The 21,989-nt window shown below is 50.3% G+C and overlaps 9 protein-coding genes across 9 annotated transcripts; 4 read left to right on the top strand and 5 right to left on the bottom strand.

Annotated features, from left to right (window-relative positions):
- Positions 1–459: 459 nt before the first annotated feature.
- EJ05DRAFT_487746 (uncharacterized protein) lies at positions 460–1,060 on the top strand (the record flags this gene model as incomplete). Its single annotated transcript, XM_033745635.1, has 2 exons — positions 460–931; positions 990–1,060. The coding sequence occupies 2 exons, from the start codon at positions 460–462 to the stop codon at positions 1,058–1,060; spliced, it is 543 nt and encodes a 180-aa protein (XP_033598374.1).
- Positions 1,061–1,627: 567 nt separating this feature from the next.
- Positions 1,628–4,248, bottom strand: EJ05DRAFT_467368 (ClpP/crotonase; the record flags this gene model as incomplete). Its single annotated transcript, XM_033742842.1, has 1 exon — positions 1,628–4,248. The coding sequence occupies exon 1, from the start codon at positions 3,809–3,811 to the stop codon at positions 1,628–1,630; it is 2,184 nt and encodes a 727-aa protein (XP_033598373.1). The 5' UTR covers positions 3,812–4,248.
- A 1,512-nt stretch (positions 4,249–5,760) lies between these two features.
- EJ05DRAFT_502393 (DUF89 domain-containing protein) lies at positions 5,761–7,456 on the bottom strand (the record flags this gene model as incomplete). Its single annotated transcript, XM_033747247.1, has 5 exons — positions 5,761–5,988; positions 6,043–6,910; positions 6,970–7,080; positions 7,131–7,386; positions 7,435–7,456. The coding sequence occupies 5 exons, from the start codon at positions 7,454–7,456 to the stop codon at positions 5,761–5,763; spliced, it is 1,485 nt and encodes a 494-aa protein (XP_033598372.1).
- A 1,052-nt stretch (positions 7,457–8,508) lies between these two features.
- On the bottom strand, positions 8,509–9,407 carry EJ05DRAFT_539765 (uncharacterized protein). Its single transcript, XM_033749543.1, has 2 exons — positions 9,130–9,407; positions 8,509–9,077 (listed from the first exon to the last, which is right to left on the bottom strand). The coding sequence occupies exons 1-2, from the start codon at positions 9,194–9,196 to the stop codon at positions 8,653–8,655; spliced, it is 492 nt and encodes a 163-aa protein (XP_033598371.1). The 5' UTR covers positions 9,197–9,407; the 3' UTR covers positions 8,509–8,652.
- Positions 9,408–9,785: 378 nt separating this feature from the next.
- On the top strand, positions 9,786–11,124 carry EJ05DRAFT_82220 (uncharacterized protein). The gene is made up of 4 exons (XM_033749997.1): positions 9,786–9,917; positions 10,033–10,129; positions 10,211–10,229; positions 10,283–11,124. Exons 2-4 carry the CDS (start codon positions 10,033–10,035, stop codon positions 10,914–10,916), a joined length of 750 nt encoding a protein of 249 aa, XP_033598370.1. The 5' UTR covers positions 9,786–9,917; the 3' UTR covers positions 10,917–11,124.
- Positions 11,125–12,533: 1,409 nt separating this feature from the next.
- Positions 12,534–14,961, bottom strand: EJ05DRAFT_82238 (alpha/beta-hydrolase). The gene is made up of 2 exons (XM_033749998.1): positions 13,151–14,961; positions 12,534–13,079 (listed from the first exon to the last, which is right to left on the bottom strand). The coding sequence occupies exons 1-2, from the start codon at positions 14,576–14,578 to the stop codon at positions 12,882–12,884; spliced, it is 1,626 nt and encodes a 541-aa protein (XP_033598369.1). The 5' UTR covers positions 14,579–14,961; the 3' UTR covers positions 12,534–12,881.
- A 2,118-nt stretch (positions 14,962–17,079) lies between these two features.
- Positions 17,080–18,162, top strand: EJ05DRAFT_441935 (uncharacterized protein; the record flags this gene model as incomplete). Its single annotated transcript, XM_033742011.1, has 2 exons — positions 17,080–17,364; positions 17,554–18,162. 2 exons carry the CDS (start codon positions 17,080–17,082, stop codon positions 18,160–18,162), a joined length of 894 nt encoding a protein of 297 aa, XP_033598368.1.
- Positions 18,163–18,290: 128 nt separating this feature from the next.
- Positions 18,291–19,555, top strand: EJ05DRAFT_82165 (peptidyl-tRNA hydrolase). The gene has a single exon (XM_033749996.1). It carries the CDS (start codon positions 18,500–18,502, stop codon positions 19,370–19,372), a length of 873 nt encoding a protein of 290 aa, XP_033598367.1. The 5' UTR covers positions 18,291–18,499; the 3' UTR covers positions 19,373–19,555.
- On the bottom strand, positions 19,400–21,131 carry EJ05DRAFT_518510 (uncharacterized protein; the record flags this gene model as incomplete). The annotated part of the gene is made up of 5 exons (XM_033748695.1): positions 19,400–19,729; positions 19,781–19,910; positions 19,967–20,818; positions 20,869–20,946; positions 21,003–21,131. 5 exons carry the CDS (start codon positions 21,129–21,131, stop codon positions 19,500–19,502), a joined length of 1,419 nt encoding a protein of 472 aa, XP_033598366.1. The 3' UTR covers positions 19,400–19,499.
- Between the last annotated feature and the right edge of the window lie 858 nt (positions 21,132–21,989).

Below are 21,989 nucleotides of genomic sequence, written 5' to 3'. Positions count from 1 at the left end.
AACCAGAATCGTCCATCGCAGAGATAATTCGCCGCGGAACCGCGGACCGAACCTGGGCGATCATTCTATTCCATGCTTCGTGGCGAGCAGTCGATCACAACGTGCATCCATGGTTTGATCGGCATTCATGGTGTAGGTACACACACTTCAGAGACTGGTAGTTCGGCTGTATCATACTAAACTGTGGCACGGATCGTGCTCTTCCTGCATGATATGACCCATGGCTTATGCTCATTCGGGTAGGTAAGGTGTTATGTTTCATCGTACCTCACTCGTGGCCTACAGGATTGCTCCGTTCTAGTTGGATGCCTTTAGCAGCATGAACTACAATAACCACACAGACTTATATACCTGCCGGGCCTCATATATGTGTTACGTCGACCTTGAAGCTTGCCTTCGAATCTTCCAGTCTACTGATCACGTCTTGCCCCCTCCCGACAAAATCCATCGCGAAACGCCATGGCTACCTTACAATCAAATATGTCACTCCCTTGGAGCTCCTCAGATGAGGTCAGTTGGCGTCAAAACACATCATATTACGCAACAACGTCGACCGAGCAAAAGGCCACACGAAACTCAAGATTCAGTCCATTTTCAGCTTGTGACTCTACGCCTGAGCTTGTCGCCGATGAGTCGGCCGACAGCACTGACAGTTCGCCCGGTTCTCCAGTATCTCAGTACGCGGACGATGACGTCCATGTTGAGGATTCCGATTACAATACTACGAGCGTGTCCAGAGTAACGAAAACTAGACCCGAGTCGATACCAGCAATGGAACTGAGCAAGGACTGGTGCGGACGAGAATGGGACCGACCGAATAGGTCATCCACAGGTAGTCCATTATCAAACGAGCTTCAGCCAGAGCATTGTAGAAAAGTGAAGAAAGTGGCAACATATGCCCTTAAAATGAAGAGCACCAAGACTGGGAGAGGTGTGTGTAGCTAGGTGCAGGTGATCCTTGATACAAATGAACTAACGCTATTGCTTAGAACATACCGTCTTGGTGAATTTGCACAACAAAAAGGATGTTGCGCTTGCACATTTGGAATCAAAGATGTGACGGTCAGAACGGATAGCTCAAAAGCCACCGGTGTATCGAGTCTGGTCTTATGGCTTTATTGAGCAAATATGTTCACGATATGATTAAATTGTATTTGGTAAACTAGCAGGTTCCTTGATTTCGCTTTAGGGCAATCATTTTTGTACTATTATGGCAACTAAATATATCACATGATGTCGCACACTATGAGCAGTTGTGACTTGGAGATCGTCTGGTGAAATGCAGATAATTGACCCACCCCCAGTCACATGATTGGAGACATGTCATCTATATCCCGGCGAAGAACATGTTAGAGTAAAACAAAGGCGTTTTGTGCTTGCCGAAGTAGAAAATGCGTAGATGAGGTAAAGTGCGTGACGTAATCCATGAACCGTTGTGAAACGCCTGCGAACAAAAATGCCAACCTCCACGGTTCATCTCAGGTCTCAACATTTCTGAAACGACTCCACAGCCCTTCTCCCATCGACTAAAGCGCCAAAGGGACTCCATAATGACAAATTTGGATGCCGAATCTAACCACTGAGCCGATTAATCAGGAAAGAAATGCTGCTTCAGCGAAGTCGGTCCTCAAATGGGCACCTCATTCTTCGCCGTCTCCTCGTGTGATGCTGAAGGCGATCGTGGCGGAGTGAAAACTTCATCAACCGCTTTGTAGTAGCATGAGAAGAGTGGCTCGGCAGCCTTCTTCAAGATTTCTACCTTGCTCTGGCTTGAATCCACTTCCCGGTTTTGCAATTCAGCCTCGAGCCTGGTCACCAAGTCATACTCGGTTTGACGTTGATAGTACCGAACATCGTCGAACGAGTCCTTTTCCTCCTCGTCGAGACATCTGCTGTTTAAGCGGCGATGTCGTGCAAAGCGAAGCGGTGTGTGGTGATTCTTCACCTTCCTGACGAAGTTGAATCTGCGGCTATGGTAACGCACGGATCGGGCGCTGAAGAAATCCTTGGACATTTCGCAAAGCTCTAGTGTGCGTGCTTTGGAAAGAGCCATTGCACTGAGATCTTGCGTAGACTTCCAAAACCCATGTCCAGACAAAACAGACTTCAAGAGGAATGGTACGTGAGTACGTATCTTCTCGTCCAAGACAAAGCCACTGCCAATCAGAACATGATCCACAAGACCAACACAACGCGCTTCAAATGGGCTCATTGGAGTCATAGACTGCAGAATCTCTTTAGCTTTGTGTGCGCCACAGCGCCCTGGGTACGAAATCGTATGGTATTCTGAGCCATACAGCCCAACGCCTCGATATGCTGGGCTCAACACGATCTCGGAGCCGGCAATAACCACGTCGCAAGCTGCAGCTAAGGCGACACCACCGGCGGCGGCGTTACCTCGCAGAGCCCCGATGGTCAAGACATTCCGTCGAGGGAACTCCAGTAGCAGGTACTGGACAACATCGTCGATACGATTGATGTTAATCCAGCTTTCCTCAGCAGGACTTTGGCTAGCCTCTATGACATTTAAATCTATACCATTGCTGAAATAGGATCCACCCATGAGCACGACAGCATGGATTGGCCTCTTTGGTGTAGAAGTGCTCAGAATGTAGTCCATAGCTTCGACGAGACGCGAACACTGAGATGACGACATAGCTCCGTTATAGAACTCCCAGTGCAGATATGCTACCAAGCACGAGTCATTATACGTCGATAATTCTACCCAGACATCCTGCATCGTAGCAAATGGCGATCTAGACCAGTCAGGCGGTGCGGACCAGTATAAATTTTCGATCTCATAGATGTCAAGGAGTCCGAGCTCGAGGAGCCCAGACACTGCTGGAATTTTGGGCCAAAGGGCAACATCAGATGACTTCTTGACCCTGCGAATATGTGAGATCCACACGCCCTTCCCATCGCATGTAGTGATGCATAGAGCGTCGTTGCGAATGCCAACTATAGTACCAGGTGAGGCGGCAGGCATAACTCCTGAATTGGGTCCACCTGGTGTCTCATCGACAAGACCGCCGTATAGGTACAAGCCAAGACCGAACAGGTTACTGAGAGCACCAGGCTGTGAGTCGCCACATCTGATACGTCGTGAGATTTGTTGTGCTGTGTGCCTGGTTACATCGAAGTTACGCTGTGCTGCCTTCAGCAGTGGCCTGTGGAACAACCTCCCACCCTGAAACGGTAGACGGTTCTCGATTGACAAATGCCTGAAATCTGGGGAAGCTTTGTGAAAGACACAGGGACGGCCTTCGGCTGAGACTCGTGCTGTCTCCTGGATCCGTGAAACAGCCACCAAAACAGAGGAGATCGCCGCCCTAGAAACTGGTCCTCGGTATAAGCTAGACTTAGTGAGGCCTCGTTCATCGATGTCAAGAGGAAATTGCTCGAAGGCCCACACAGGACCAGCGTCAAACTCTTCGATAGCTTGCAACACCGTGACACCCCAATGTGTGCGTCCCGGCCGAGGTGGGCTATTATCGAGTATTTTGAGTAGCTCTGTCGCGTTTTCGATGCTACCATCGTCGCCCAACAGAACCCAATCCAATGCACTGGGTCCAACATCTCCAGGAGGCCCCGGATGCACAATGAGCGTAGTGTAATTGTCATAGATGACTTTCGGTACTCGCGCTGTGAGGAAAGGACAAATGACGACATCAGGTCGAGCAAGCTCAGCAGCAGTGATCATGACATCTTCGGATATGGCAAGTTCGATGGTAACATCATGAGACGGTGACAAGGCAAGGTAAAGACGCTGCGAGAGCGAGTTGTGAGCTGTACAGAGGAAGAGAATTCTCATTTTCGCTGAAAACTTGTCCTGAAAGAAGGTAGGGCTTGGACAAGACGAACGCTCTTACCAGTGCAGACATGTTTATATCTGTATGTCACCGCCAACTAATCTGTCCCAGACCCACTTTGCCGCCGAACTCATCAAATTCACTTACACTTCAATGTCTCACTATCACCTAGTGACAATATCTTGAAGTATCACCGTACAAGGGCCGTCGAGGCATTGCTCGTATCTCGATCATACCTCACCCCGGCGATGCCGGGCACCACGCTCTCTGCTTGCAGTTGACGGCAGAGTGCATGTGGCTCAACGAATCTGGTAATTGATCTCTGAGTGATAAGGAAGCGTGTACACCGTTAATGTTAATATCGTATTCTGGATGACCTCCATTTCCCCATCCAGCCTTGGTTGGATTACGACCACTTTGCGCCTCAAAATGACCATAGGGGTGGATTGTCGAGCATGCGCTCTCCATGCGTAGACAGTAACATATCCAGCCCTAGGACAGCGTTAGGCGCATCAAATATGGTTCCAATCTCACTAGGTCGCTGTCAGCCTCCTTTAGATCACTTGTCCCAATCGCAGGTGTCATGTCTGTAGCTGTAAGTTAAGTGGCGCATTACCTGCAACTGGAAATAACGACGTATGACAGCACCACTAAAGTACAACAGCATGCACGGTGTTTCCAGGAACACTTCAAGGATGCATGATGATCGCCTCGCGTTGCACAGTCCTTCTTCCAGGACAAAAGTTGCACAGTCGTGAGTGTTACGCCCCTGCTGGGCAACGCCACGGCGTGGGTCAAGATGTAAATGCTCACTGTGGAGAATATCAGCGTCTCTAAAGGATTCAGACGAGTTCTAACTGCTCCAAATTACAGTCTCAAGATCTCAAATACAGCACTAGCCTTCAAAAATCGACGACAATTCTCCTCAAGGCACATCATGTCGTGTCACATAAGCATCTATTTTGTCCAAATATCTAGATCTAGAGTCATATCGTAAAAGCATTGAATACGTAAGGGGCGCTATGATACACCTTTTAACTAACGACCTTCAGATACCGACACTATGACTGCACATCTATCCGTTCATCTCCCTAGCTGCATCTGCGGTGTCCTTAAAATATTACTAGCTTTGCATGAAGACGATGTTGGCGAACGAACTTCCAGCCGCGGAAGCTATATCCACTACTCTGGTCTTCTGGTGAAGTCTTCACATGGACTTCACGTACACGACTGCATGAACCATGATACCCAACGACCCCTGAAACGTCAGTGTGAAGTCCAACTAACATCGAGGACTGTCTTCACAGTAGATTTTCATACACGTGAGATAGGTGAGCGGAACAATGGGGACATACCATTATCTACACAAAGGGTGGAACAGCAAGGCGAAATCAGCAATACATACCATTGTTTCAGACCATATGCCCCACTACGGTATACAACCTCCGTTGCTTATTTTTTTGTAGCGACCAGCAGATCATACTATTGGCGATAGTGGTAAGGTCTCTGAATATATATGCTTTACGGATGCCCCGTGAGTGTTTTACAGAGTGGCATTATAGACATTCGTGTGGAAGAGATACACATATGTGCATGTCTGTTTCTTGATTAGACTTGAATTAGTGCCTTTTTTGCGAGCGTTGTAGGATATGTTTCATGAGAACACGGACAAATTGGTCTCGCTCGCTGCATGTATGAAATGGGAGGTTTGAGTGCTGAAAGCCTCCTGAGCGTGAGAGTCTACCTCGGACATATATCACTATGTGTTTGCTATTCTGTAGCGGGCGTCCTGAGATCCATCCACGTTCGCACATAATAGGGCGCAATTTAATACTAATTGGGTAATTTACGGCAACAAACAAATGCATATTCTGACACTTAAGTGTTTATGCCTCTATATAAAATCTATCATCCGTGTTTCATGCAGGTGACGTTCAGACGGAGTTGAAACTTAAGCTTTACCATTATTGAATTGGATTACGGCATACTTACCAGTCCACGCCCATTTTCTCGCACCACTGGTATCGTTATCAGTGGCACGTAGCTCCTCGTCCTTGCCTTTTGGCAGACCACAGATGACGTCGCCCTTACAAGTGCGCAGTGTCATCACACGGAGGCCCGAGCCTGGGCCCAGAGGACCGATGGCTTCGGAGAAAGGTGTGGCGGGATCCCACATGGCCTGATGAATCAATTAAAACCTTTACGTTGGGGGGGTCATGTCACATATACTTACGTCGGCTGTCAGTTTACGATAGTTGAGGTCACCCTTAAAAATAACCAGCTGGCTTGCCTTGAGGTCATTGTAGAGCTCTGGTTCGACCTTAGGCAGGCGCCAGAAGCTGCCTGGACCGGTCCAGAACAGATTTGGACGGATGACGAGCCCGCCTTCGCCGTGGAGACGTCCCCAGTGTTGGAACAGGAATTGGATCTCCTCAATCTCTTTGTCGGATAGAGGGTCGGGCTTTGTGCCGTTGCGCTTATCGTCCTCTGATTCCGAGGAATAGAAGGCTTGTGGATCGGCGAGGACACTGAGCAGGTCTCCAAAGTCCTTGGGTGTTACATCTGATACGAACCATGGGATGTTCTTGGGGTGGAGGACGACTGAGGTAGCTAGACCTGCGGCGAGAAGGTAGCTAGCAAGTATGAGATCGACAAAGAGCTCAAAACCTGCGTTATCAAGAACAAAGTCCACGCGTCTGTCGGGGATGTTTGCTTTCTTCGCATTGTTTAATGCTTCAAATGCAGCACCAAGATCATTCGCAAGTACATTCTTCTCCGACGCTTTCCTTGCTGCTGCTCCTTGAATCTTAGAGAAATCCACTGATGACAAGTTGGTCATCAAAGAAAGATCTGTGGCATTTCCCCATAGGCAGATCTCGCACATCTCCGAGAACAGTACCTTTTCGGCTTGTTCCAGCTCTTCGGGCGATTTGGCACCTTGCAAAGTGTGCTTGGTCTCTAGCTGCGTTACAATGTCCTTGTAGCGTGTAGCCAATTCGATGACGGCGCGTCGAGAGGAATGGAAGCCAGACATTTTCTGCTTGGCGAAGAGGTCGTAGTTCTTCCACTTTGTAGAAAGTTTGAAGAAGTTGCTCATACGTCTACCTTGTGCGCGTCAGCATGCGTATGGTAATGAGACTCTTGACCCTCGCACCTGTACATGTAGCATTCGGAATACAGCCAAGTCACGTCGAACCATTGTGGACTCCCGCGCTGCTCGAGCTCTTTGTTATATTCTGCGATGTCAGGATATCCGTCTTCCTCAAGAGGGCTGCGATCGAATCAGCTGTCGGCCTGAACCTCGATGTTGAAGCAACCCACGTTAGATTCCTATTGTGCTGGAGCTCATACTTGAGCTTCGCCAATTGCTCGATAATTGCCTTGCCTTCTTTCTGTGCTACGGGATCGGTGGCGTCACTGACAGCGCGATGGACGTCGTCGATGCCTTGGGTCTTAATCTCGGTCAGCTGTATTGTCTTCATATGCCATTTAGTGAGCATGCGTACGAGTATCACAGGCCATCGGTCGCGAGCAGAGGGATACGCGAAGGATAGCTTGTCTGAGGTTTGCCATTGAGCTAGAGGCTGTCAGCACATGATCAATGCAGGTAGAATAATCGACTGACGGGTTTTGGTATCGTACTCCATAACGACATTGATCGACCGCAGACGTAGGTGAGAGATACCTATAGGATCACTGAGGGGCCAGACGATAATAATAGTGATTATTGCAACTGTTGAAGCTGCCGGATTGGGTAACGCTTCCGCATCTGATGGCGGGGTCGAAAGCTAGCGGAGAGCCAACACAACAACCTCTCGGACGTTTTGCTTCCACAACCTCCTCCAATCGTAACTCGTCTCTGGTAGCAACTTTACTTCATACCGCCATCATGGAGCGGAAGAATTACCGCCTATGTCAGACTGCCCTCTGCCTAAACCTCTGCGAATGCTCAATGGCCCCGACGTCAATGGCGCGATGGATCATGGATCTCACCCTCATCCTCTGAGCCTCTGCGGACAGAAATACATTCAACTGGCCCCTAGTTTATTTTAAGCCCAGGACAATCGTCCTGCTCTAGTACCTCTGGTCTGAAACATAGCTGCAATGTCGAAGCATGAGGTTGCAAACTGCCTTGGCGTTGGTCCAACACCTTACATTCCGCTCTCGTCGTCATCGCTTTGGCGAGGCGGTTGGCAACGACAAGATGTCAAGCACAAGGGCATATTGCAGGCTTGCCAGGGAATAGAAAGGGAGATTTGCACCGGCTCGAGATTCGATGAAGACGTTAATCGATAGCCAACGTCGTCTTGCTGTTGCTGTTTGCATGGCATCCTCTGTGGCGACATGCGGCCTCATTCTTGCATTATCGTTGTCGGCAATATCCATTTGGGGCCACATAACACCACTAGGCATCATTAACGAGGTGGATTGCTACTTCACCTAATTACTAATCACTGCAAGGAATAATCGCGACATCTCAAGCGAACTGGGTCATGTTGCAGCGACGTCGCTCTTGGGGCTTCACCGCTAGCGGACCTGATGCAGCACAGGATCTGGCTTCTGTGTACTAATGAAGCGACGTAATGTTGATTGAGACCTCATGCTGCTCAACTTTAGATTTGAGAGTCTTCCTGGCCGTGGGTCACCAAGACACCCAACGAAAGTATCTTTGCGAGCAGGGACACAGTTGTTGAGTGTACAAGCTCAGGCATGAAATTACTCTTGTCGAATTGAAACATATGCAAATAGTGGTCCTGCTTTGATTGCCGGTAAACCCAAGCAATCTGCCTAACGTATGCAGACCAGCTCTTTTCTAATCCCTGATGGACAACAAGAAACGGTTTCAATGTTGGGTCTCCAACCGTTGCTCGACTCCTGAGAAAACGGATCTCCTTGGTTCTTGGTTTGCAGGTCCTCCAGGTGTTTTGCACAAGAGCCACGACTTCGTCTCCACAGCACTCCGGCCTCCTACATGAATTGGAGTCTCTGTCAGCCACATTACGTGATAGAAACCACCGAAAGGCACAGCGCCAGTGTGCACATATATTACAATATCAGACAACACAAGCGCACCATAACAGAGAACGGTTCTCGCCGTGTGGTTTAAAGCTGGGTACAGTGGGTGGACATAACATTCTGATTCGGGCAAAGCATAACTGCCCTGCGAGTAAGATGAGTGATGATCACCACATCGAAACGTGTCCTGCGAAGGATAGGAGTGCTCCACCTGGCTAGCGATCGCCACGGCCACGTCAATTTCTGCCAGCGCTGGGATAACAAAGTGTCAGATCGGCGCAGTAACTTTCCTGTTCCTGCTTACCTGACAACTGCAGATGTAGCCAACAAATAGGGCTCCCGGCTCCCGTCAGCAAAGCATGGCGGAGCATATCCTCACGCCTCGGTCACCGCTGGGCATATGCACACCGATGGCAACTTCACAGACCGATGTGAAGCCTCGGCGCGAGTCTTGAGCAGACCGTTGCGATGCATCTACCCCCGTTTACTAATACCAAATCATGCCGCAAAGGCAACCGGCGGGAGACGCGCAACCAGGGGCACATCGGATCGAGGCCTGAAGCCTGTCAACCGTATGAGTTAACACGTTGCTGGTGGACGACCGGCCCCCTCGGGCGACTTTGCAACAGCGGGTACTTTGCGCCAAAGTGACTAAATGAGAACGCGTTCCTGGGCTTCCTGGTTCCTGGCGCCGGCTGCCGTCTGTGCGGCATAAGGCCAACCATAACCATCAGCCGTCTCCAAAATTATCCCTGCTACTATTCTGCAGAGGGCTTGGGGCAACAATATCAGGCTACGTGGGATGCTTCAACGGAGACGCTGATTGATCAGACTCTCGAAACCAGGAGTCTTCCGCCCTCGCCCCACCGGCCCGCAGTCTGGCTTGTTTAAGAGTCTGAAAAAAACAATATGGCATGGCGCTAGTTCCTGGTTGGTCCATTCCATGGAATAGGCTTAAGCCATACCAGAACACTGTCAACAAGGCCTGTTGGCAAATCGTACCGCGTAATCGACACTCCGACACTGTTCCTATCCGGGGGAAAGGGAAATAACGGCGCTTGCCTAGTCTGCCTGCATTGTGAGATAAATACTGTGCGTCCCCAGCACATTGTTCCGCCTCTATCCATAAGTTCAATTGCAGTTCGCACCACTATCCTTCTCAATTTATTATTTTTTTTCTTCCTCTGTTAACACACAATCCTTCAAGATGGTTCAAATCACTTCAACCCTGTCCTTCCTTCTCGCTTGCTCTACGCTCTCTGTAGCAGCACCTATCGTCGCCCGCACGGCAGCACCAAAGAGACTTCTCCTTTGGGATTACACCAACGGAGACCAAAACACCAAAATTAACGATGCCCACTTTGGAGAAAGCCAGATGGTCGGCGTTCTAAATTGGAACACATGGTAATTTGGAGCTTTTGCATTTTACATCCTGGTTAGACACTAATACCTCGTAGGACTCCACCAGCTTTAGAGAAGACTCAATACTTCCAACCTACTATTCGCACTATGGCAGAAACCACTGGTCAAAACTTTCAATTCGCCCAAAACTTCGCACAAGCCAACCCAGGCGCTATCGTTCACACTTTCAATGAACCTGAACTCAATGGCATAAGCCCTCAAGCCGCTGCCGATGCGTGGAACACCATCCTTGCCCCCATGAGGGCTTCCACTGGCTGCAAACTTGTCTCTCCCGGTATCACCAACACACAGGCCAGTGTTGACTGGCTCAACGAGTTCTTTGGCAAGATCACCAGCCAGCCCGACTTCCTTGGCCTTCATTTCTACGACAAGGTTCCCGACAATCTCCAAAGCTGGCTTGAAGCGCGCCACGGCGAGCACCCGTTCCCCATCATTCTCTCAGAGATTGCTTCAACCAGCACCGACCAGGGCACCGTTGACTCCATGACCAAGACTTGGGCCAACTACATGGACGGCGCCGATATCGTCCACCAGTATGCTTTCTTTGGTGCCATGCCTGTCCTGCCCAACGACGGTGGCTTCATCCCTACCACCACACTACTCATGAACAGCAGTGGTGACTGGAAGCCGTTGTTGAAGGAGCTCGTCAGCAGCTCCCCTATGCAATAAGCCTGAAGCTCATCTATGAGGCAGTGACCTCAACACCCTCGTTTCTTAACAGTACTAGTTACTTCATTTCATGTTTATACTTTATGTAACAGGTTGGGAATACCCCTGGGATTCGTTGACGTTACGACGCTGCGTACTGTGTACTGCGACTCTTTACTTTCATGCATCAATCACGAGCAATACAGTCTGCACGGACGATTTAGCCATGGCGCTTGGGATGCACGGACTATTTGATGTTATTGATATTCTTTGATATTCCATGCGTCTTGCATAGAGGTATGGGAAACTCGGGAGTTATGAACAGGAGTACCATATCCTTCTGCAGTATCCTAACTACTTATTCTACCACCCCAAAAAATCTTTACCACAAATCATTTGTGTTTATTCAATGACCTGACTGTGCCGAACCCACCCTAATGCATTTTGTGCACCGCCGCACGTATCCGGCCCACAATCTTACGACTCCTCGATTTTACAGTTTTCCCTCAGTCCACACTATTATTATAATAATATTATTTCTCATTTCCTCGCGGTCTTCACCGGCGCGCGCCACAGCGAACCGAACCAGTCCAACAACCATAGTTTCACACATCACACTAAATCAGTCTTGCACTGAGCCTCTTTTTCCTCGCTGTACTACGCTCTCATATAGTGCGCTACGCGTCACTGCCGAAGCCGAAAACCGAGTGGGCCACTGGATGGCATGGTATGCTTGTCGCTGGGCTACCCGGGCTGGGGTCCTTCGGGTGAGGTTTGGCAAGCGCCCATTTATCAATCCATGTATGTGGGACCCCGTCAAAAGGAGTAATTAGTCGTCGCACTAGCCGCCCGCTGAACATGCCGCGCGTTCGCGTTCACTGGGCCCCGCTTGGATGCATCTAGGCCAAGTCAAAGGGAAAATGCACATGTGCGGCAAAACTTGAATAGGAGGAGGTAGAGGTTGAAGTGGGATGTGGCAAGCGGGTAGAGGGGTTTTCTTCTGGAGGGTTGGCGGTGGGCTTGATGGGGCGAGGCAAGGAGAAGTTAGCATGCATGAGGACATCATTTATTAATCACTGTGGGGAACATGGAAGAGGGGGAGATAGGGATGAAGTTATTCCACTGTGAGAGTTGAGTTATGTATGGTATTGGATAGATTGGCAGAAGCTGTTGTTTGGATAACATAATGTAATGCACATAACATAGATAAATCACAACACGATACGTATGCCATGGAAATAACCTAATTACCAGCAGAGCGCGGACCAGTAGTTGGTTCCTGGCTGGCATCCCTCGGAGAACGATCCTGGACGACGACGACAACGACAACGAAAAGGCAACAGGCACAGCATTCCTAGGCGAGATCTTCGAAAACACATCCTAATAACGCCATCCTGACAGGCGGCGGTAAGCAGGTACATCCGAAAGCAGCGGCACCAGCAACACCCGACAGCACATTACACCCACACACACCCACATACACTTACAATGATACTAGTCTATTACTTCACTCGGACTCGAATTCTTTCCTTCTACCGGGTATTCGTTCGCTTCGAAACGGGCGGCACGCCGGGAACGTATCGATACGCGCGGCGCGGATGTCAGTCACATGGATGCATGGATGAGAGGGATGGAAACATAGAATGAATGGGCCGTGTAATTAGCGGGTTGGGGAGAATTCTTCGTTGGTTATATTCACATGCACATGTTGAGCTGCACGTGTGCGGGGTCGAGAGTGAGGTTGGGGATGGTTTTTTGCTGTGTGTTCTATATTGTACATTGTAGATTGTATGTCTATGGTGTCTTATAATTCGTAATATCTATACATCGTGGTGGGCTGACTGACACTGGCGGTGAGGCTATGACTTGTAAACGCATATGAGCAAAGACCGAGTTCTATACCGCATGATCTGACTGAGACATGTTGTCTGCCTCATAAATTTCTAGGGCTACTACTAGTACCTAGCAGGTAAGAATAATCACTGACTAATACGGCGGCTGCGTCGCAAACCAGTCCGAGATCAAGTCTACCTGCGCCGGCTGCGCGATAGGGACATTGCCAAACTGTGTGCCTGTATGCATGACCTCCTGCCTTGCGTCAGTTGGCGCCCACGTTGGCAGGCTGCCATTGCGATACGAGCCGCCAGTGTTCGGATCTAGTGTTTTAATGAAGTTTGCCCAATACTAAATATTATGCGTGGTGAGTAAGACTGCGTGGGGATGTTTCAGAAGGAGTGAAAGGGGAGACGACTTACACTTGACATGACATCTGCAAGCCAGTAGTCATACGCCGTCCATGGTCTGTCTGTCTTGTACAGGTTGTTCAGCACGTAGTTGATCTCTGCCATATGGTACGCGCCCTGGCTCTGGCCTGGCGGCGCATAATCCCAGTAGTACGTGTAGAACGGGCTTGTCGCCTTCTTGTACCATTTCTGACTGAACAACCACGAAGAGACGAGTGATGTGTCGCGCGCCGCAGCGTTCCATGCACGGTTGCCTTGCGAGGAGTTATGGGCCGGGTAGAGCGAGAAGTAGCGGGAGGAGAGGTTGCCGTATTTGAGGCTGTTGTAGAGGTAGTATTGGCTGAGCGTGTAGGATGTCCCTGTTGAAGCGCCAGATTCATCGCGGTTGTTACCAGTGATCATGGGTACATCGGAGGCTGGGCCGGTCTCGAGGGTCTTGAGATATGTCGACGGAACGACGTAGCCGTCGAGTACTGTCTTGTAGAGAGGTGGGTTCATGGTCCATAGTGCGGTCACATTCGATAAGCTATAGTCTCTGTCATCACTACCGGACAGCAGGCTCTCCATGGACAGTGCTCGGAGTTCGGCGATGCTCGAAACATTATGGTTCTTTGTGTAGTTGACCCCTCTCTTCAACGCTACATCCAAGGTGGAATAGCTGTCTGCAAGACCGGCGAGCATGTAGTCGTAAGGATCGCGGATGCCACTTTCTGCGATCATGCCTTTGAAGAGACCTTTAGCAAGAGGGCTATTGACTGCATGATATACCTGTGCAGACCCAAATGATTGGCCACCAATGACGATGTGATCCGGATCACCGCCAAAGTTCGCGATGTTCGACTTAATCCAACGCAGCGCCGTGAACATGTCCATGATTCCATAGTTGCCACTTGTATTGCGGCCACTCTCCGCACTCAGGTCTGGATGTGCAAGAAACCCGAATGCAGCGTCGCGATAGTTGTATGTGACTACAACCACATCCTGGGTTGCGAGTCCGCCTCCGTCATAGAGCGCCTCGCCACTCGTCTCACCAGACCCATAGCTCCACAGAAAGACAGGCAGGCGATCGGCGGACGACTTTGCGTTTGTCCAAATGTTGACGCTCAGACAATCCTCGCTCAATGTAAAGCCTGCTTGGGCCTGCGAGGCGATTGGACAAGCCGGGCCAAATGCGATTGCATGAAGAGTGTCATTCCACGGCTCACGGGGTTGAGCTTCACGCCAGCGATTCTCGTAAGACGTATCTGCGGCATAGGGGACGCCGAGGAAGGCAGCGACGTTTCCGGATGGATTTGATAAGTTTGCGGAGTTGTTGAAGTATTGGAAACCTTGGACTGGACCGTACTCAGTACTGACGACCTGGTTGTACAGCGCCGCTGACACGGTCTGTTGTAGGAACAGTATGGCTGAAGTAGCCGAAAATCTTGCCGATAGAAGCATTGTAACGGATTGAATGTTAGGTGCTATCACAAAGCCATTATGGTCTCCGTGATAGGGGTTTAATACGTATTTTCATCCTGCCTCGTCTCGTAAATCATGGGTGTGGAGACTCAATTACTCGCGGAGGGACTGGGAATGTCGTCATGAAATCAAAATATATGATATATGTGGGAAGCTGACGTTGACAACTCCTAGGCTCCAATGTACGTAGAGCTGACGATGACGTTCGTTGGGCTCTAAATTCCATGTGTAGATACTCAACATGAACTGCTCATGTCTTCCAAGTAGTCGTGGAAATGCGGGGATAGGACGCTGTTTCTAAGTGGAGATGCGGGTCTCTGCGCATACTGAACGACAACCATCTATCCATTGTGGGTGTCTGTGTAGCATGTGCCCCTGAATTATGTCAGTGTTGAGCACTAACCAACATGTACTGGTATGTGAACAGACAGCTACCAATCATGTGACCAGTATGTGTCGTGATTACCAACCAGGAAGACTAGCGGCCTCGAAAAGATCGGAAAGTAAGTGAGATACAAATTGGGATGTTTCCGTTGGAGGGTGACAGACAATTGCATATGCGTGGTTGACGTTCAGGCTGGGCTGGAATGTCAAGATGGCGCTGGGACTAAGGCGGCTCGAAGATACATCGGTTCGTAGGAATCGCGATTCCTAGGGAGTAGCTAGGCAAGAATAAAGGTGCTTCGTAGCCTGTGAAACGAGTCTACAATGTGAGGACGTTGGACTTGATGTTTTGAGTGCGAAAATCCGAGTGCCCAGACGACCCCTGTTTTCTGGCAGAATTAGTAGTACACCATAATATGCCATGTCGCTGCTCATCCATGGTACTAGAAATGCCAGCATATGCTCTAATGTCTGACAAGTGCGTTGTGTTTAAAAGCCGGCGGAGTAAGATGCCTGAAGGCATGAGATTATACTATCATACTAGCATACTTCCTGTGCCAGTGCTGGGTCCTACGATGTGGTCTGCGATAAGAGTAGACTCTACTCTATTCGCCGCACAATACTACATGTATAATGCACTATTCTGATTGCAGCCATGTCAGTAATTCTTTATGGCTGTGTGGAGCGTTGATAATAAGGTGACGTCGTCACGAATAGAGGCACTGGCGGCGGCGGCAGTGGTTGGTGCAGTCGATACTTTGTTTACGATGAACGAGATACGAGAAGTAAAGTAAAAGTGATGTTTCCAGTCACAGGTCGTGAACGAGGAAGACTGCAAGAAGTAATTGAGGGCATATCTAGAATCCTGTGAGGTGACTTGGTTTGGCTTGGTGTGGCTGTGCATCTTGAGATTCGTCGGCGACGCGTAAAGCGACGTCATGGCATGAGGCAGGGCATTCTTCACAACAACTCAAATAGCACGCCAGAGAAGATACGACGGCGTTGTTATATCCCATCTAAGAACTTACCAAAAGATTCTGCACCTCAAAACCCTCTTGAGGCTTTGCGAAAGCGTCGGGTTCATCATGTCAGATCAGTCTCCACCGGAGCGCTATTACCAGCAGCATCCACCATCGACAGATCCAGCTTCACAGTATCAGCCATATAGGCCACCACAGCAAGCTGAAAGTAGCCACCCAAGCACAACGGGATACGAATCTCAGCCTGCACAACATCAAGCCACCGTACCCTATCCCGAGGACAGTGCGTCTTCTCCGCCCAGGACTGGCTATCAGCCCTACAAGCCATACGCGTCGGGTGCTCTGCCGTCGCAAGAATCAAACCAGCTTCCAACAATAACGATTGAAGAGCCGACGCCTATCACTCCATCCTCGTCTCTTCGGCGCAGACCTGATGGCTTTCCTGTAGCAGAAAATCAGGGCGGACAGCCTATTGAAGTACATCCCGAGCAAGAACATGCTCCGCCGACGTACACATTGCCCGATAGGACTCATGAACGGACACAAGACTATGCAATCAACACTGTATCTGAGCTCCCCTCAGAGCCTGAGCCACCCCATGCTGTTCCTTCTGTAACTGTCGCGCCCCCAGCCCACGAGGATGATGATGATATGTATTCTGCGCCGGCGAACATACCTCCCCCTCCCACTGGCTCACCTCCACCACATGTTCCAGAGAAGAGTCCGAAACGTCACGACCAATCCATGTCGGGTGCCTTACCATTGTACGAGCATCCGGAAGGAGTCAGTCTTGAACACGAACCAGTGCACGATGAGAAAATTCTTCAGAAGATGACTCGCTTTGACGAGGCAGGACCTTCGGAGATTCCACCACCAGCTTATGATGAACCTGAAGGAACGAGTGTCATTTCTGGTACTGCTGAGGGTGAGAAGGTCACGCCTTCCGTCGATGCAAAGCCATATGTGCCACAGGATTACGGATTTTACCAGCCCGAGAAGGCTCCTCTACCTGGACAAGCAGGTTTTGTTGGATCGCCGTCTGGGTCAGCACCGAACCGACCTATTCCAGAAACACCACCAGCTCTCCCTCCGCGTCGGAGTCCTGTTCCCTTTGGAATGGATGACGATCATAACAATCCCATTCATTACACCCGCGATCCTCACAAACTGATTGCTTATCTGATTCCGTTTCCAAAACCCAAAGGTCACGATACAAACATACCAGACCGATTTTTAATTTACACTCCTCCACCGCCTCCATTTCCCAAGCCAGCTGAAGGCGAAAAGGAGAGTCGTTCAGTCAAGGTTCAACGAAAATGGCAAGAAGAAGTCCGAGCTGCCAAGACCAGCGAAGCCAAGGCTGCATCTTGGGCTGGCCTGCGCAAGAATGCGACGAAAGCAGTAGCATGGGGGATGGATAAGACTGTCTCCGCGAATCTCGAGTTCCTGACTCGCATGCATCCAGACAGCATGAACCGAGGTCGTTCACCTTCACCTAGTGCTCACAGAGAGAACGATAAGGAATATGATATCCACACCGACGACGGTGTCAAGGAGGCCGACACAACACGCAAGACAGTTGGACTTGAGGAGATGGTTCTTGTCTACCCGGCCTCGATCCCTATGAACCCAGAGCAGATACGTACAGAATTTATCAACACCATGTTACGTTCGCAGAGCAAGGCACAGCGTGACTCGATCCTTGCCACAGGTCTTCTACCGGTCACTCTCGCTATCGATATCCTGTCAACCCCTATCTGGCCATTTGGTGGCCTGTTTGAAGTGGACGCGGTATGGGCCTACGCCTCGATACGCGGCGCTCGCATTGCGCGTAGCACGACAAAGCGGCTCACATCGACCGGCACAAACTCAGATCCTAACAAGGATACGCTGCACATCCGATTCCAGTCCGCAGCACGCCTAGATATTCTGCGTCGCTATCTCGCAATGATATGCCATGAGCGCAACCCTAAGCGATTTCCAAGCGCAGGCGTCAACGTCACGGAGACCGAGGTGCTGGAGGCCATCGGATGGAGCCCAAGTCAGGTCAAAGAGGGAGAAAGGAATTGGGAAGACGAGCAATGGGAGCTGACTAGTGTCAAGGATGATCTGAGAGCTGTAATGGGCAAAGGAGCAAGGGAATGGAACAAGTGGGTAGGGAGATGGGAAGAGGACCCGAAGAAGGCGGCTAAGAAATAGATGATGATGATGGAATCGACGACTTTCCTATAGTATGAGCGTCGTTACACAATAGCAACAGCAGCATACCCATGTTTCAATCTGCACTGGAATTCTCTTGTGTGAGTCAGACGCGAGCGTTCAGAACGGTGACCTATTCCGCTCATCGATGCCTGAGGCGCAATGCTAAGCAGAGTCCCGATGACGCATCTGGATATTTTCTTCACACAGCCCTCTGACAAATGCACTATTCAAACCCTCAAAGACCCTCTTGCACCCTCATGTCTTTCTTACATCCATTCCTCTCTCTCGGCGCGCAGTCGCAAGCCTTACTATCGAAGCAGAGCATCCCGGCGCCATGATCACCACTACAAAACCACATGGCCCAAGCGCGCTTCGCCAATCTTCACTTCAACGCTGTCCAGCCTCCCCACACACCACAACCACATCGCCACCTCAACCACTCACAACTCAGCTCCCACTCACACCCTCCGGGCCAGCCCTCTCCCACAGCTCAGTACGCAAAGCCCGGCGCGCACAGCGGACGTCTCGCTGCACATCCCCGTCCACCTCCATACCACCCGTCACGCAACACCCGCCGCAGAACGCTCACGCTCACGCTCACGCTCTCCCTACTCAAATCCTACGACCCCCCAAAATGCCCACCCCAGCACAGCTGCGCCCACTATTCATCGCCTCGCTCGGCAACCCCGGCGCGGCCTTCGCACACACATACCACTCCGCGGGCCACATGTTGCTCGAGACACTGCACGCGAGCAGCGGAGTATCATTCAGCGGGTCCAGTGCCGACGGAGCATGCACATACCCGGGCGGTGGTGGTAGCTCCTCGCGCGACTGGACGTTGTTCAAATGTCCGAGCTATATGAACACGTCTGGGCCGAGTATTGCAAAGGCGTTCCGCAAGTGGAAGAATGGGCGGCAGGATGGGGTGTTGGTTGTGTTGCATGATGAGTTGGAGTTGGGTGTGGGTCAGTTGAAGATGCGCAAGGAGGGCAGTCATAAAGGGCATAACGGGCTTAAGAGTATATTGGCGACGCATGGGAAAGAGTTTGTGAGGATTGGGGTGGGGATTGGGAGGCCGGAGAGCCGGACGAGTGAGGATGTCTCGAAGTATGTGCTGGGACGGATGAGAGCGCGAGATCAGGATATAATTAGGGGCACTGGAGGAAGAGTTGCTGGGTTGTTGGAGAAGATTGAGGCTGGTGTATGAGAGAAAGAGCAAGCCATTTATGTGGCTGTTCAAAGAAGCTACAGTGGAGAAGAGCTATGCAAGAGGTATAGACACAAGAACGCCTTTGCCGCGACTGAAAGTAAGCTGGGAAAGGAGATGTCCAGGCTCAGTCAGCGTGTCGTCCCTCCTTGGTCTCTGCGAGAGTCGGACTATCTGGCTCATCATCGGACATGAGTCCGTGAAGCTCAAACTCCTCAGCATCCTGTACTCTCCGATCGTTGGCGCGAATATGCCCATTGGCCGCGCCATTCATACGTGGTACCTGGTTCTCTGTGTCGGGTTTCTTCTTCTCTGGGAAAGCATGGGAGGCATATAGGGTCAGAAGCATGTTGACAACTGCGAAAAGTCAGCGTTTGCAAGAAGATAAGCGTGGCTGATGGTACATACAGAGGAACATGAGGAACGCAAAGCTGTACAGTATTAGGATGTAAGAGACATGCGTGACCCCGGCATCGGACAGGAGTTGCATTTGCTCTTCTGTTGCGCCCATGAAGAGAAAGCCGGACGCAAACAGGAGCTGTGTATTATCAGTATTATTTTATGTAGCCATAGAATCGACATAGGACCACTTACAAAGCACGGAATGTATTGGAAGCTGTTTGGCTCATGCCAGTCGTCATCAGAAAATGTCTGTCGATCCTTGACAACAAAGGAAATTTCGATAATACGGGTGACACCTGCACCCATCAAGGTGTAACCAAATATCGTGTGAATCATTGTAGAGAGCGGTAGGTGTTGAGGATGAGCAGACATGGCATATCCGGTCAGAATGAGCACTATGCCAGGTAGAAGATTCCTCTTTGGACGTCCAGATCTGGTTCTGCTGAGCCAGATACCCACGAGACCTGCGCACCACCAGACAATGCCCATTGAGGTGTGCTGCAGATCATTGTGACCCCACGGGTGTCCCCATCGATGCTCGGTGAACGTGTTGACGCAACCCCAAGCGGCGATGATTAGCGAGTCGAAGAACTCCTGGCTCCTTCCTGTGCGGCGTAGCCAGAATTGTCCAACAAGTAACAGGATGGTCAGGACAATTCCGTATGCGATGAAGGCACTGCCCATGATGAAATGTGCCAAGCATTGACCAGTGTGATCGCCCTCAGCCCTGCAAAACCCAAGCGCAGTGATGCCGCCGAACAGCATTTGTACCCAGGCAGCGAGTGGCATCATTTTGCCCAGAATCCCATGCAAACTCACGAAATATCTCCTGATCTTGCCGTGAATGCCCCTCTCTAGGTGGAGCTTTAGGTATATGCCCATGGCGGCTTGCGCAATGAGCATCATCATTAAACTCGGAGCGTAAGCCTGATGTACGTTCGCTGAGAACTGTCGGCCTTTGTGTTTGTGGCCGAGGAACCATCCAACTACTGCCATGCCGGACGCGATCACTTGGAGGGGGACGTGCCATCGTGATTTGATCATCTATGCAGATTTAGTAACTCGTTCGGTACGCTTCGTTCAGATTGGCATACCCCGAGAACCATTCCTGTTGGGAACAAGACACCCCAAGCAAATGTCTGTAAGATGATGTGCATCCATAGTATGGAGTCCTGTATCTTGGTCAGTAATTCGCCTATGCATATACCACACGCGTCCAGCAACATACGATAGGGTCCACGGATATCGCTGAGCCTTCCGGAATCTTGTCCATATGGTGTTCGTGTGCTGTCACCGGGCCTGTGAGGAGGATCACGGCCAGGCCTTGTGACAGCCTGCCATATTGGTTGCGCAACATGGCAGATGCGGAGGTGTATGGAGCCTAATTAGTAACACCAAACCTCCGGCAAAGGTTCTTGAAACTCGAAGGGACGAATCCAGTGGCGTGTAAGGCGCTGCCCTTGGTAGATCTCCTTCGACTTGATAGAGAGACGTTAAAGAGGAGGTCGTAGCGTAGGGAGTGGAAAGGCGTAAGATGTCGCCGCCGCTTTCCGGTAAGGTCAGCCAAGCCTCCCTAGTTACTTTACAGCCTTACGAGACGTACACGCGCCTCTCACTTGTCACTCTACAGAGTCCTGCCCGACAACTGTTATGGATAATTATTCTGCATTGTTGCTCTGGCAATTAATTCGCGTTCTAGGTCTGCTCCCGTCCGTCACCCTTTACCTCTCGGACATGCCTGTTTCCTCCGTCGAAATGCCTGTGTGATGCGTGGCTGCCTATATATAAACAAAGTCATGCCAATCGAACGCAGCCTGACCTTGGATCATATTGTCGTATATATGTAGGACAGTGCATGAACTGCATCAAGGCCATGATTTTTACTCACATGCGCTTCTAAGAGAAGCAATTCGTCTGGTGCTGCTCTATATATTTGGATCTGTAGAAGCTCTTAGTAATGAAGATTGCAACAACAGGCGCTAGCAAAGGCCTCCAAGGATGAACGAACGTGTAAAAATCTCTCCCTGACGCGGGCTGATGTAATGTCTAAAGGCAAGGCTACTCGCAGTATTTCTATCCGTAAAGAGGTACTCAACACCTGCCTTTTGTAGACCAACATATATATGGCTATGTAATTACATTTTTATGAAATACGCACGTTCGTAAACAGCGAAAAGTACAGTGCAGAGTTCGGTTCGGACTTTGAATATAAGTT

The sequence above is a fragment of the Pseudovirgaria hyperparasitica genome (assembly GCF_010093815.1).
Source record: "Pseudovirgaria hyperparasitica strain CBS 121739 unplaced genomic scaffold EJ05scaffold_12, whole genome shotgun sequence".
Classification (NCBI taxonomy): domain Eukaryota; kingdom Fungi; phylum Ascomycota; class Dothideomycetes; order Acrospermales; family Acrospermaceae; genus Pseudovirgaria; species Pseudovirgaria hyperparasitica.
The sequence above is the reverse complement of the archived record's forward strand: the minus strand, read 5'-3'. Positions and strand labels throughout refer to the sequence as shown.